Source organism: Pinus tabuliformis, chromosome 4_1, assembly GCF_031772625.1.
Source record: "Pinus tabuliformis cultivar Carrire ecotype Pingquan chromosome 4_1, CPIR1, whole genome shotgun sequence".
Lineage (NCBI taxonomy): Eukaryota > Viridiplantae > Streptophyta > Pinopsida > Pinales > Pinaceae > Pinus > Pinus tabuliformis.
Genome location: NC_142303.1, coordinates 218,470,836 through 218,487,373, shown reverse-complemented (window position 1 = coordinate 218,487,373; position 16,538 = coordinate 218,470,836). Strand labels below are relative to the sequence as shown.

The following is a 16,538-nucleotide window of genomic DNA, read 5'->3' as shown; positions in this document are numbered from 1 at the left end:
AAAATAACTGTCTAAAAAATTGTGAATACTTATTCCTATTTTGTTTTCTATCAGCTGGAAAAATGAAAAGTGTAGAAGTAGCCTGAAGTGTTCCAAAATACTTTGCAAAGAGTTTTTATATCAGCTAACATTTGGGGCTGTGGGCATTAAACAACATGCAAAACCTTTGAAACTGGGTTGGGGCTACAGATCTTTAAATTTCTACAATATCAGCTTATATTTACAGTATACCAGCACCGCTTTTAGAGCTATTCTTTGGCCTTCATTCTTTTCCTATTTTTGACAAGATTTTCTTCGAATTGTTGCATGTCATGTTATATCAGAAACATAACCTCCTTTCGAAAAGTATACCACAAATAATCCAAGGCTTTCAGATTTGGAATTACAGAAGCAAGCAGGAGCAATCCATCAGTATATCTCCAGTTTTCTTCTCTCCATCATTTACTCTTCTATTCTTCCTCTCATGGTTCAGTGTCTAATCACCATTCAGGTGTTCACATGGCTCCAATCCTTGTATAATGCTACTGTGAAATTTTCCTATCTCCAGGAGTTGTCTAAACTTTAAAGAAAGGATCCCAAGACTAGGCTTCACTACTAATTAATGAAGAATGAAATCGTCTTCTCTTTTATCTATGATGAATGCTCAAGTGTATGACTGTATTGTTTGATTGCTCTCAGGAATTTCTAGAATCAAGTTTGAAATTCTTGTATCGATAGGATCCATTTGTGTGATTACCCTACTGATATATTCTATTCATTTCTGATTCTTTATTCTTCTTTCACATCACCCAAGTGGACTATGGCACCGGTCACACAAAAATCAAACATTATCATTGTAATCACTGATTTTAAAAATTTGATAGGGATAATCCCCTTGAGTTCGAAAAGTATGACTCTAAGATTTAAAGAGGGATTGTATCATGATAGATAAGACAATTTTATTAATCTCCAATTACTAACAATATAATAGGTCAAAGGAACTGCAGACTACAATAGTGTTGAATACAAAGTGGAAGCACAAAGGTCACTCCGAGAAAGTGATAAGAGTGACCTTCCTTCAACTGTCTGTTCATAACTCCTTGAGGCCATTTCTCAAGGGAAAATTTTGGGTGATTAACAAGAAACAAATCAGAGGATTAAAATTAGGTGGATGTCTTAAGCTACATTTGCAAACACAAATACTCACTCTGTTCCATGTAACTTCAAAAGCCTCTAAACCAGAGAACAAATATATACCCAAGAACAAGGGAGGGCATCGACATTGAAGCACTTGTTCAATATCAAAACATATTTGCAATAAAAGTGCATAAGTGTCTTGGTTGGATAAAACAATATAAACATTCCCCATTTGAATTTCTTAGACAATAGATGTTGCTATTGCTAGGAGTTTCTGCCTTGCTCCTGCAAGGATATGCCAAAAGCTGTCATCTGCCTCTCTATTGGTAGATTATATTTCTTACAAACATTTAAGGACGTTTGGAGGAACCCAAAAATCACCACATGCTCATCCAATGGTAATTTATTTACTGTTCTAAGATGCATTTGCAAAAGCCTGTCAGAAGCAGACCAATTGGTTGGGATCAATGGTGTTAATGCTGCCTGCCCACCTTGGTTTGAATCCTGCATAACCTTGGTGAGCGATTTCAGGCTTTGCATGAAAAGCTGGAGCTTATAGTGGCAGCCCAGTGGATTGAACCTATGTCCCCTGGGCATGATTCTACTCAGTTACCAATTCCCTTGGTCTGAAGGATAATAAAAAAAGGATGCATTTTGAAAAGGGAAAAAAAATTAAAAAGAAGTGAAAAATCCCAGTCTCATTGCCGCCCCCTCAAAGGTGGATGCAAATCGTAAAGCTATAAGATGTAGATATAATTACAGTGAAATACAGACAACGCCCAGAGGAAAGGGAATTCATATAGAGTATAAAAAGGAAAATAAGGAATTATAAGCTATAAAGAAGCAAATGCAGCACAAACTAATATGTAGAAAAATGATTCACCTCTAACAATGAGTTCAAAAGAAAGAGCATTCATACTTGAGGTGTTTGGACTCCAAAACGTTTAGCAAATTCATAGCCCAAACGCTCAGATTGAGTGGCCATTCTTGAGGAAGAGAACTTCATAACAGCTACCCCTTCCTGTGAATAACTGGAGTTTCCTTCAGTAACTTCAAACAGTGCAAAGAAAACAACTCCACCTGAATTAACTGTAACCTGTACAGATACGATTCTAGTATCTATTAGTATTCAGTGTTTCTCTTTAATCCAAAGTAACTCATACAAAAACCATAACAGCATATGAATAATATAAAAGAAAAAAATAAATACTGATAAAAAAACAGGGATGTACAGAAAAGACATAAACCAGTCATTATGACAAGTAAAGACCAGATTATAACAGTACATTTTAAGTTCATGAAGTATTCCACTCTAGATCTTATGTCAGCATATCAAAATTCAAATGAAATGGAAAATGTACCAGCAACTCAAGGTATTACAACTGGCATAAATCCATCTTAATCCTGGATCCATTAAGCACAGAGAGGGATAAGAATACTTGAGGTGTGAACCTCTTGGCACTTAATAGATCCATGTCTAAAATGAATCTATGTGTATGTGTGTGTAGATGGCCAGCAGTTTAATGTGGATAAGAACATTGCAAAAAGACAGTGGACACACGAGAAGTACCAGCCCCCACCAGAGATGCAGAGCACCTTGCTTCTTTTGGCACAATATACGCATGATGACGGAGAAAAGGGAAGTCGGTAGCCATAGGGCTGTGACACAGGTATGGTGCACTACAATAGCACTCACCGAGGCAATGTTCTAGATGTGCCTGATAATTGGTTGCATTATATGGCATCCCTGAAGGATGATCCAGCTAACTTCGATAACTCAGAATGAGCTAAAATATTATTAAACACCCAGGCCAAAATATCAAAAATGACCCATATAGGCCTTGAAATTTATTCAAGAAAACTGAGTAGATTGTATCACATAGTATACCCATCAGCAAATAAGAAGCCCAAGATGGCATCAAAAATAACATTTCCAACATCCTCAAGCCATCTTCATCCTCATCTACTCTTTTTTCTTCCACCAACTAACATGACAGGTTTAATTGCAAATACATGTATTTACTATTTTACTGCAGACAATTTGCTAGCAATATGACATAGACAACCATTTCTCAGCTGAACAACAAAGAGAATTAAAAAGGCCTTATACCTCTAAGGGTTTGTTCAATTCATCCTCCGAATGTTCTGTGCTGTTCTTGTGTTCTGTATGATGCAAAGATATAAGTGTATCCCAGGAAAACTCACTTGATTCAATATCCAATGCCACAGCTTTTCCTAACCTTTCCCACAGGGTCGTTTCAGAAGTTGTGTCATGAGACAAAGCATGTAAGTTTGGAGTTTTCGACTCGACTGCACTGCATAAAGAAGTCTTATTTCATCAGACATGAATAAGTCATAGGAGTGTTGTACATTATTTTCAACGTTATACTCTTCTTATTGTATATAAATAAACATATTAACATAATCATGAAATAGTGCTTCTATTATGATACAAGCTGAAAACAAACAAGGTAACAAAGGAGCTTAGATGGATCAAAGTGACTTTTGGGTCTCCTAGCAGCACAAAAAGTGAACATTGTAACATTATCAATATATTATATATAGTAAATAAGCTTAATGAAAGAAGATGGGAAAAAAATGTGATTTCCAATTAAAACAGCCTTTATTTGTGAAAAGAAGGGGAGACACAGCAGCCTTGTCTCCTTTTGAAAATTTAAAAAGGTATGATGTTACAGAATTTCAAAAATATATCATGTAGAGTTTCCTAACCAATGTTTCACATGTAGTTTGAGCTTCCTCCCTTGAGTGAATATTTTGAAGTTAAAATGAGAAGCCATTAACTTCTCTATTTCAAGAATTATGGTATTTTGTCTACAATAAAAACTGTTGATTTCTGTTGATTTCTAGGGTTTGCTATATGTTGTAGCAAGATATGTCATACCTTTGGAAGAAACATTAAAACCCTAGATAAAATGAAAGTTGTTATGAAGTAGTTAGGGTTTATGACAACGTCCCTAGAAAGTTGTTGAAGAGTATATGTCTCTTGTTTGGGTATCTGATATGTATAAAGTTGAAATGCTTCCGTGATTCTGATATGGCTAACTTCATGCTTCTATAGATTTGGTTGTACTTGCTATCTAAGTTGTGCAGGTACACAATCTTCAATATAGTGAAGATGCTCAGCATGATGAGGATAACTCTGATGAAATGGTTAGAAGCCACGAAAGATTCTCCGATGACGAAAAGAAGTTGATCCCCCTGAGGAAGCATGAATAGAAGAGATCTCTCTAAGATTAAGAGGGAGTCTGGACAATAAGATGCTCCCTGGTTGAGAGGGAGGGCATAGCTTGGTTTTGATTGAAGAAATGAATTTCAGTGGATATGTTGTTGCATGAGAAGTAGGAAAGAAGAGTATATAATTGAGGAATCTTTTGTCAAAGATTCGGTTGATAGTCCTACTGAGTTGAGGAGCAACATCTAGAACAACCCTGGAGGTTTGTATTTGATTATGTACATGTGAAAGTATATTATTGATTGGGGTTGTGTTTGTACAGGTGAATCTCCCGAAGGTTTTGATAGCATGTTGGTTACCAATCAGTTTGATTAGGAGAGATTGGTCATCCTTGATCTACTGGATCAAGGGGTGTTGAGGCTTTGTGAGTGAAGCATTGACTGTGAAGACATCTGGTCGGAACTGTGTTGACGCCTGAGTCCCGAAGTTGGAAAGGTGGTGTTGGTTATTGAGCTCTATTTTGGATACACACCCGGATTTCTAGGTTGATGGTTAGCTAGTAAGCCTGATGGTACCTAGAAAGGTTGAAAGCTTGAGTCCATCTTACTCCAACATGGATAGATTGCCCTAGTCAGGAATCTAGTCCATGGCATTGCGGTGCCTAAATTGTTGAGAGACCAATGGCTAGATTGTCCTAGTCAGGAATCTAGCCCATGGTATTGCAGTGCCTAAATTGTTGAGAGATCAATGGATAGATTTCCCTAGTCAAGAATTTAATCCATGTCAATGCGGTGCCTAAATCTCTTCATGGTTTATATAGTTTAAGATCTTCCATTGTACTTGTATCCTCCACACCATGTCGACCTAGAAGGAGATCAAGTCAGCCTAAGGACCCTATTTGACCTCACATGGAGCCTATAAATACAAGCACATCGAAGTCATTTGGAGCATCACTCTCAACAAGAAGTTTGATATCTCTTGTAGCTCAGAAAAGTGCGAAGTTTGTTGCCAGGAAGCCGAAGTGAATGCGAGTTTGGGGAAGTCTAAGGAGAAAAGAAAAATCAAAATTTTGGTGCCTCTCTGTCTTTGTTTCATGTCTAGATTGGGAAATCGAAGTCTTCCAAGTTTGTTTGTTGCCGAAAGCTACTGCCTAGTCAAAGTCGCTGGAAAGGGGTCAATTCTTCTTTTATGTTCTTCAAAGTTCAGCAGAGAAAGAGAGATAGTACATTTACAACAGAAGTCAACACTTTGACTTATCTAGATATGAGCATAGATCATCTCCTATAATGATGATACATGAGATCAGTTGAAGACATTCTGCTTCAACTGATTCTCCAAGGTGACGGCTTCACCTAACATAGTGTTGCAGCTTGTACTCATGTTGCACCCGTCACTGTGCTACACCTAGTCACTGAGCTGCTCCCATTTGCTCCCATCATCATGTTGCTCCTTACTAATGTGCCCATCATGCTGCATCATTCTTCATCATGTTGTCTCATTCATCATCATGCTGCTGTTATACTTTTGTTGCTTCATCATACAGCCATATGTATATCAACCTTAGCTGCTCGCTGTGGCTTGCAGCCTAGCAAAGCAGCTAGGCTATAGTTCCCGATTCTAGACCCAAGGTAGCAGCTTAGCCCTCTGACTTCTAATCTGATGACAGTTGCTCCTAAACGTATCTCATCCAAGTTACTCTCATATACAGTCATATTAAGGATCACTTTTATGCACTAAGGTCACTGTCATATTTGAAATTTCTGTCATGGATAAATTGTATTACATATCACTGTAACATATTTTGATCAAAATCCTTGTCATATAACCATATGTCTCTACCATACAAATATTCATAACTGTAATGTGAGTCGAGCCATACTGAATACAATTTGAGTCCACTGTAGTGTGATGCAATGCCAGAGATAGAGAAAATCTGAGCCACATAAATTTTGTGCCACAGAGAATATAGTGACCTTGCTGCTGAGATTAGAACCTTAGATATATATGAACCATGAGCTTCCAAAATTGCGTGTCTCAGAGATCATTAGCGTGCCACTAAAATTCAAATGCATACCTCAGAGTATATTAGCATGCCACTGTAATTCAAACACATGCCTCAAAGTATATTAGTGTGCCATTGTAATTCAACAGAGTCTTGGAGATATTTGAACCACAGAGCCTGATCTACACTGCTAGATCCGAGAACATCACAGGATGTCGAGAGTGCCATCACTGCACCACGGTGCAATCTATACCTTACTGCGGAGACTACGGCTCCCTTAACTACAGCTCCCTTATGCAAAGCTTTCTGCGTGTTAAGCCTGCGGCTTACTGCAGCTAGGGCATCACTGCAACTGTGGCTGGAGCATCACTGCGGCTAGGGCATCACGTGACTGTAATTTAGGGATGCATATAAGACCTTCACCTTCATTGTGTTTAGGGTTTCACGTCAGCGTATATCCTAGGGCACTCTTTTAGATCTCATCTTCATCAAACCCAAAACAGGTTGAAGAGAGATCACAAGAGTGAGCATGTGTCAAATGACTTCAAGTCCTCTTCTATTTATACTAAGTTGAATAGACATGACTTTTGGGCTTCTTGAGCCTACATAAGTTGCTGGCCGACTTGACAATTTGTCCATAATCAAAATAAATTCATATCTTCATAAATACTTATCGGAATCGGATGATCTTTAGATCAATCCTACACCTCTCGATGAGAGGGATCCAAGAAAAATATCAGCTGCCATAAATAAGATGACCCACATGGAGTTTGGCCCTAGTTGCCAATTTTAACAAATCATAATAATAAGAAGCATCACAAGTAACTATCAAGAATTAGAAAATCTTTCTATTAGAATATATTAGAATATTCCTATTTAGCATTTAATGCTCATTCCTTTTAGCTGTTGCTATTTATATTCTTTTAGCAGTTTCTTTGATGAAACTGAGTGTTTCTATATTCTACATAGAAACCTGATGTTTCTATTATTGTAAATATCTCTGTATTATGATTGAGCTGTTTGCTCATTCGAAATTAATTCATTCAACATTCTTTTATGGTATCAGAGCAAGGTTAAGAGATTTTTTGAACAGTAATTCTCTCTGCATCGTAATCTCTTGAGGCCTTTCTAAGGTCGAGCCCTCTGTAAGCCAGGCAGCCTTCACTGAGTCTTAGCCTCGGCTTTGCTCGCTGTGATAAAAGCTTACAGTCGTCCATCTCGATACAGAAATGGATTCTTCCCTTGCCTGGTAATTTTTTTTAAGGAAATAACTTTGTGGCGGTGACTGTTTTCGTGGGAGCGAGATTTTTTTTGGCTGGCCAGTTTGCTTGGAATCGTGAATCCGGCTATCTTCTTCTTCGCCTGGCGGCTATTCGACCACATCGTGGAATTCCTCAGCAATCGTGATCCAGGTGTTTCCTCTCAAAACTCATTTGTTTGTTTGAAAATCGGAGTCGTGGTTTGAAAAGTCGATCTGCGGGCACCTGTCTATTTTTTTTAACTGCTGTTAAACGCTGTCAAACCCGTGGATATATGTACCCGTGGATATACATTTTGAAACCCGTGATATTCATTTGAAACCCGTGGAAACCCGTGGATATATATTTCAAAACCGTGGATCTATATCTGAAACCCGTGGTTCATTGTATTTCACGCGTTATACTTCTGGTATATTTCAAACGCCGATATATCTCAGTCATACGCGTGTTATCAAACTCGTGGATATATTTCAAAACGGGTATATATATAAAGCGTATTCACCTGTGGCTTTTATTTATATATACACGTATATAAACGTAGCTGAGACGTGACGTGAAGCTTTGATAGCTCACGTGGTCCAATTTCAAGCGTATACACCTGTATATTTCAAGCATATACACCTGTAGCTGAGACGTGACCTGTAGCTGAGACGTGACGTAACGTGAAGCTTGGATAGCTCACGTGGGCCATTGTTTAGATCTTCGTATTTGTTTTGTGGACCAATTTGATACCTGAGACGTATATATCCGTGGTGTTTGCCGGCAGTGTGTTACCAATCATCAGAAACGTGAAGCTGAGACAGCACATGTGGGTCCATTTTTCAATATTTGTATTTGCTGTATTTGTGGTTCTGGTTGCCGGCAGTGTGCTACCAATCAGCGGAATTTTTTTTTTCTTGTGATCCTGACAGCGTTCATTACAAACTCAGACCTGTGACATCTGTTTATTGCATCAGTATACACTTGTGGTAGACCTGCATTCTCTTGTGGGAAACTGTATTCTCAGAACTGTATTCTGTGCTAGCAGTATTACTATTGTTTTAGGCTGAAGAGATATTTTTGCTGGGTAAAAAAAAAAAAAAAAAATTTTAGCAGGACAAACTCTGTTCTTTAATTTACATCAGGATAAACAGGCAGCTACATTGTTCTTGTGTGTCAGACTTCTGTATTTTCTTTGGGAAAATGGCCACACTTACCAATCTGATGTTAGAAGGAAATCAACGCTTTAATGGCAGCAACTATAACAGTTGGAAACAAAGAATGTTGACCATTTTTTAGTACAGGCGTCTTGATCAACTCATTTTGGGCAAAGAGCTTCGTCCCGGTACAGCGGGGACCGATCAAGATAAATTTGATGATCGAAATCGAGAGGCTGTTATGCTTCTCAAGCTCTCTGTCGCTGATGATCAGTTACCACAGATCCCTTCTGGCAAGACAGCTGCTGAAATCTGGCAACAGTTGAAAGAACTGCATGAGACATCTGATAAAAGCAGAGCTTTTTTTCTCAAAAATAAGTTGTTCTCCATCATGATGGACGAACATATGTCTTTACAGGAACATCTCAACAAAATTAAAGACATTCGAGATCAGCTCGAAGCCATTGGTCGGACCATGGAGGAGGAAGATATGGTAGTCATTACTTTGAAAAGTCTACCGAAATCTTATGAACACTTCATTGAAACGCTCAACATTACCACCACAAATGTTGATCTGAAGTTTCCAGAGTTATGTACCAAACTTCTGCAGCAGGATCGGTGGAAACAGCAGTTTGGTAGTAGTGCTTCATCAGTGTCCTCGGAAAATGCATTTTCTGCAAAATATCAATCCTCTCAGTCCTTTCAGCAGAAAGGCTCCTCTCATCCTTTTGATCCTGCTCGGAAGAAAAGTGTGCAATGTAATTACTGTCACAGGTTCGGTCACATGAAGAAAGATTGCCGACAGAGGATTGCTTCTGAACAGAGGAAACAGGGAGGGCCACATCAGACAGCAAATGTTGCAGAGCATTCCGAGCAGACAGAGTCTGCCTTTTACGCCTTTATGGCTAAAAGGTCTTCAGATCATGTTCCTTCCTCTGCATGGTACATTGATTCTGGCGCATCACGTCATTTTTCTCACAGGCGTGACTGGTTTATTGACTTCTCATCTTTCAGTGATTCCGTGGTATTTGGCGGAGGTGAAAAGTACACAGTAGCTGGCAGAGGTACAGTTCAAATTCAGTCTGGTGGGCGCACACTTATATTTCTGAATGTATACTATGTTCCTGGTATGGAAATTAATCTGCTATTTGTCAGCCAGATTATGAGGAATTCTCCTCAACTTGATGTAGTGTTCAGTACCCACAAGTGCTCCATTATTGACAGGGAGTCTAGTTTAACAGTTGATGTTGGCCTAGAAGATCATGGTTTATACAGGCTACTTGACACCGGTGACTCTCCAGAAGTGGCTCTAGCAGCACGTATTTCTCCTATCAGCACTCTATGGCATCAGCGATATGGGCATCTCAATATGCAGTATCTCTCTCAGCTCTCTAGGGAGGGACTTGTGTCTGGATTACCTGATATTCAGACTCAGCAGTTGGGGGTATGCAACGCCTGTCAAGCGGGAAAGTAACATCGGTCTTCATTCAAAAATGAAGAATCTTGGCGCGCATCTAAGGTACTTCAGTTACTTCATGCTGATATTTGCGGACCTATGAATACAGCTTCTATCACTGCTTGCAAATATTTTTTACTTATTGTAGATGATTTCAGTAGAAAGATGTGGGTATATTTTTTAAAAAATAAATCTGATGTTCTTAGTACCTTTCAGAAGTTTAAAACTTTAGTGGAGAAAGAATCTGGTTGTAACATAATGACCCTTAGGACAGACAATGGGGGGGAATTTTGTTCTTCAGCGTTTGCCAACTTCTGTGATATCCATGGCATCAAACGTCAATTAACCACTCCTTACACTCCTCAGCAAAACAGTGTTGTCGAGCGTCGCAATCGCATGGTTGTTGAAATGGCTCGTTCCATGCTACAACACAGGAGTGTTCCCAACAAATTCTGGGCTGAAGCAGTATTTACTGCTGTTTATCTTCTTAACAGATCACCCACTCAGGCTATTACAGGGAAGACTCCTGAAGAGGTTTGGTCTGGCCGAAAGCCTAAGATCAATCACCTCAAAGTATTTGGCTCAGTTGCATATGTTTGGATTCCAGCTGCTAAGCGATCTAAGTTGGATTCCAAAAGCCAGAAACTCATGATGACAGGGTACAGTGATCATCACAAGGCCTATAGGCTGATAGATATAGCCACTGGTCGTCTTAGCTTCAGTCGGGATGTAGTATTTGATGAAGACAGAGGATTTTTTCAGTCTTCTTCTTCTAAGCAGTGTTCTGAGGATCAGCCTCACAGTGTTCTTCTTCCGGTCGGTCCACCTGATGGGAGGGATGATGTAGCATCAGTATTTGATCATACTCTATCTGAGCTTCCTCCAGAAAATAACCCTCCTCTTGAGGCCCCTATTGCTCTTGAGTCTCCTCCACCTCCTCCTGATATTGGTTCATCTACTTCTGCTATTACTTCTTCTACTCTTCGACCAAAATGGTGGGCTAAAACCATTGGTGATCTCCGGGATGATGAGCTCCTTGAAGGCAGAACTTCTAGACATAAGAGCAGACAACAGTCTACAGTCAATTTTGCTCTTATGGCTAACCTGCACAGTACTTTTGAGCCTCAAACTTATTCAGAGGCTAAGGGTACATCTGAGTGGGAACAGGCTATGGAAGCCGAATTCCAGAGTCTTCAGAAGAATCACACATGGACACTTTCTGATCTTCCTGCAAACAAAATGCCCATAGGCTGCAAATGGGTGTATAAAGTGAAATACAAAGCTGATGGAACCATAGACAAGTATAAAGCTCGGCTTGTGGCTCGAGGATTTTCACAGAAGGAAGGCATCGACTATGAGGAGACTTTTGCTCCTACAGCCAAGATGAGTACCATAAGGCTTGTTCTTGCCCTAGCAGCTCAGTTCAATTGGAAAGTTCATCAGATGGATGTAAAAAGTGCTTTCCTAAATGGTGATCTCCAAGAAGAAGTCTACATGACGCAGCCTCCAGGATTCAAGGTTGCTGGTCAAGAACAGAAAGTGTGTCGGTTAGCTAAAGCAATCTATGGATTGAAACAAGCTCCTCGGGCTTGGTACATGAAAATTGATCAGTACCTGACAGATCAGGGTTTTCAGCGGAGCCCTTCTGATGCAAACCTGTACATCAAGCATACTGGTGATGATATCTTGTTTGTGGTTGTCTATGTGGATGATCTTATCATTACTGGCAGCTCTGCACATTTGATCCATGGGATCAAACAAGATTTATGCAGAACTTTTGAGATAACAGACTTGGGGCTTCTTCATTATTGTCTGGGGGTTGAAGTTTGGCAGACTGAAAATCAGATCTTTCTCTCTCAGTCCAAGTATGTCAAAAATCTTGTGGACAGATTCAGAATGCAGAATTGCAAACCGGCCACGACTCCTATGGAACCAGGGCTCAAACTTTCAGCTCAGTCATCCTCTCCCCTTGTGGATGAAACTTTATTCAGGCAATTAGTGGGCAGTCTCATCTATCTTACTGCTACCAGACCTGACATCAGTTTTGCAGTAAGCTACATTTCTCGCTTCATGTCCGCTCCTAAAGCTGATCATTGGCAAGCAGCAAAGCGTGTGCTACGATATGTGCGTGGCACTTCTGATTATGGCCTCCTATACACTCGAAGTTCCAATCCTATTCTCAGTGGTTACACTGATTCTGACTGGGCCGGTTCGGTTGATGACCGTAAATCTACAGCTGGGTATGTGTTTAATCTAGGATCCGGTGCTGTTACTTGGACTAGTAAGAAGCAACAGGCAGTGGCTCTCTCCTCAACAGAAGCCGAGTATCGGGGAGCAGTTAAGGCATCCTGTGAGGCAGTTTGGCTTCGACGTATGCTGGCAGATATGCATGTTTCTCAGACAGGGCCTACTTCTTTGTTTTGTGATAATCAGGGAGTGCTTAAACTTGCCAAGAATCCTGTCTTTCATGAACGAACAAAGCATGTGGAAACTCATTGTCACTACATTCGCCAGCTTGTTGAAGACGGCTCAGTTCAGTTGCAATATGTTCCCACAACAGAGCAGCCCGCCGACATCTTCACCAAGCCTCTTGGTCCTGATAAATTTGTAAAATTCAGAGGGTCTATTGGTGTTGTAAATAGATTGAGCATTAAGGGAGGGTATTAGAATATATTAGAATATTCCTATTTAGCATTTAATGCTCATTCCTTTTAGCTGTTGCTATTTATATTCTTTTAGCAGTTTCTTTGATGAAACTGAGTGTTTCTATATTCTACATAGAAACCTGATGTTTCTATTATTGTAAATATCTCTGTATTATGATTGAGCTGTTTGCTCATTCGAAATTAATTCATTCAACATTCTTTTACTTTTTGCCTTTTTATTTTCTAACAGAGTCTTGAGGATAAAGGTGGGAAGATCAATAGAAAATAGGATATAGTGTGATCCTTACCTCTCATGGGAAGTGGTATCCTGCCTATTGTCGATCGGACATATATTTATGGTGGTAGATTAATCTCCCCTATTGTCCGTGGATATAGGGTGGTAGTCGGAGCTCCCTTATGATGATTATTCTTCATTAGAGTGAGCCATCATTGTTCCGGATGATACAGAGCAGAGATGAGTAGAGAAAGCAGAGATATTTTGTTACCAAAAGAAATTCCTCCCTAGCTAAGAGGGAGTGTTGAAAATTTGGCAGCTCATGGATGAATTTCTCTAAATAGAAAGTCTAAAAATAGAATTTATAAAAATACAAAGTCTAAAATTAGAAAGTCTCAAGATAATAAATCACCTTGCATCAATTGGTAATCAAGCATTGTTGATGAAAAATCACTTCTTATTATTAATCAATCCTAACAGTTCAATCTCGACTTAATGTTTTACAATCAACATTATTATTCTCCTCTTTATGATATTATTATTATTAAAAGGAATTTCAAGATGGCTCTCAATAATGTTCTCTTACACTCTCATTATTGGCATGGCATATTCCTCTTACACTCTCTTACACTCAACAAAATCATGTCATAAAAGATTCCTCTTACACACTTTTTAATGCATATGTTACACACTCTCTTAAAAGCATAAGCTATAAAGCAATGTTGCATTAATTGTTATCGGGATTAAATCGGCGCCGGGAAAAAATCGGAAAAATAAATTGGAATTATCGGAAAAAATCGGGAAAAAATCGTTTGGTACAAAAATATTCATTTTTTTTTTCATTTTTTTCAATTTTTTTAATATCTAAATCATCTACAACATAAAATAAATACATTGACACATAAATATGATAAAAAAAACTAATATATAAGATGTTTAATATCATTTCTAGCGCTAAAATCACACATAACATTGAATCATGTCCTGAATAGTAAGTCCTGACTCCTGAGTCTCAACTCAGCCTCAAAATATCAACAAAAAATATGATAATGTATCTCATCATGTCATAATGTCATATACAATAAAATGAAAGTCTAATCCTATTGATTTCCTCTACCCCTCTTGCGAGAAAATGCCACAGCTTTCCCTTTCCCTCTAGATGTAGATGTTGGTGCCTGTGCTGGTGGAGATGGCAGTGGAGTCTGATGTGCTCTAGAAGCTGAAGAACTAGAAGTAGGAGCTATAGGAGGTAGACCACATCCTCTACTGGTGGTAGGGGTAGCCCGGGCAGGTGGTGTCACCTGGAAACATTACAATATCCCAATCCTGAAATCCTGAAAAACTGATAAGTCTGCTGGATTTTAAATGAAATCTAAAATTCTACTTTCTCCATATGAAATCCAATGAAGCTGGAACCACTCTCAAACATCCTGAGTCATTTCATGGTAATGTTAAAAATTTAAGTAAAAGGATGAAAATGAAGATTAAGGAGAATGTCACTTTTACTTTAAGAATTTAACATTACCATGAATAGCATATCCATACTAGGGCCTAGACTTGATCATTAAGTTGCCCCACTCAAAAATTATTTGTTTCTTTCAAAAAAAATTGCATGAAAAAACCCAAAAAAACGTTATAAAACTATGCTGTCGCGACCCCCGGCGATTTTTTAAGTTTTTATCGCGATTTTTTCGTTTTTATCGTGATTTTTTCAATAAAAATCGGCAAAAAAAAAATCCGGCAATTTTTTCGTTTAATTATCGCGATTTTTTCATTTTATCGCGATTTTCACAACACTGCTATAAAGGCATGCCTACCTCCTTAATGGCATGAGTTGCATTTCCTAAAGGGGCATGAGTTACACTCCCCTTGGCATGCGAGTTACTCCTCCTTTATGGCATGGATTCGTTGTTCCCCTATATATATGTGCCTCATTCTTTCTTCCCTCACTACTTGTGCATTGTGAAAGAAGAACTTGAACTTGAAAGAGAGTTGAATAAGATTGTGAGAGGGAGACTTGAAGAGTAAGCGCAGAACTTGGTGAGCCAAGGTTGATTCAGTGTTTTAGTGTTGAGTCAATCGAAGGAAAGGTTGATTCAGTGTGTGCATCTAATACTGCTACCAGTGATCTTCATGCTATAGCTTGTTCAGATTTGGGTGAACTCACTCATTCTCTTGATCTCTCATTGTACTTTGTATCTCTGTTGAACAATTGATTTCTAATAGAAAAAGAATCTAGTTGGGTTTTCCCCTTGTGGGTTTTGCCCTCGTCATTGGACCTAAATTCTCTGTCTCATTTTGTTCTTGGTTGTCTTCTATTGTACATTTGATTTATGTTCTATCTACCATAGTTTTAAAACTAGGTCGGTCTAACTTGGAATCGGCTTAGTTGACCGAGCCATACCCCTGCCTGGACTGACTAGGTCAATTATCCAATTGGGCAGTCGGTCCATTACCGAACCGGCCGAGTTGGTCACCGATTCAGCGAGTTCAGTAATGGACCAGTCGAACCGACCAAGCCCAAATTAAATTGGTCGGTCTTGGCAACAAGAAAAAAGGCGAGTTGGGGGAATTGAAATCACTTTTTTTTGTTTAAACTATTTCCTAGCCCCTCTACCCTTCTCCCACGCCTATAAAGGTGACCCAACCCCCTCATATTTCCTCACAACTATCTCATTGCATTTATGTGAGCATTTGTGAGGAGTTTGTGAGCAGTTGGAGTTGGTTTTTGGAGCAGCATTGAGGAGGTCCTTGGTTGATCTTTGGAGCAGCGTTGGTTATGTGTTTTTGTTATGATCTCTATATATTACATGCATTGGACAGTGCACTTGGTGTCATTTTAATATAATAGATATATTCATGAGTATGCTTTGATCAAGTGTTGTCTTCTCTCTATTATTCAAATCTTTGGGTTCGGAAACATGAATGAAAATCTTTAAAAATATAATTTTTCATTAAAATTAAATATTTAATGTACTTTTTACAAAGACCGAGTCATAGGAATCAACTAGTCTGAGTCGATACCAAGTTGGAGTCCAAGTCAAAGTTGACCCTCGATCGGTTCCGAGTCTGCATCCGAGTTTTAAAACTATGCTATCTACAACTGCTTACCTAATATTATGGCATAAAAAAAAGTTTTGTAATAAGTGATTGTTACAACATAGAACATTAGAATTTCAACACTAATACTTCTTATGAGCTAATACGCGCTAAGCCTAATAATTTAAAGGTTGCTCGGACTTTAGCTGAAGAATTGGAAAAATGTAGAAAAGCATCTGGGAAGTCTGAGATTTCGGGATTTACTAGGGGTCATCATAAGAATGAGTCAAAGGGAAAAGAAGTTAAAGAAGTTGAAAGTGATCCCATTAAGGAGTTGACGCAAATGATTAAGAATATGGAGCTCAACCAAGCGAAATTAATAGCAAACCATGCCAAGGAAATAAGTGCCATGCAGAATAGATTGGTGGAAATGGAAAGATCACAAGTACAGAAGTTC

The 16,538-nt window shown here is 38.9% G+C and overlaps 1 protein-coding gene across 2 annotated transcripts in view; it reads right to left on the bottom strand.

Moving 5' to 3' along the window:
• LOC149175019 (dual specificity protein phosphatase PHS1-like) overlaps window positions 1–16,538 on the bottom strand; it is a 105,818-nt gene that overhangs the window by 75,587 nt on the left and 13,693 nt on the right. The window contains exons 4-5 of one of the 2 annotated variants that reach the window (XM_089419495.1): window positions 3,227–3,431; window positions 2,036–2,212 (exon numbers count right to left, since the gene is read on the bottom strand). In XM_089419495.1, coding sequence (XP_089275621.1) covers window positions 2,036–2,212; window positions 3,227–3,431 — 382 coding nt within the window. The remainder of the gene's footprint in view (window positions 1–2,035; window positions 2,213–3,226; window positions 3,432–16,538) is intronic. The other variant, XM_089419496.1, reaches the window with a different exon arrangement.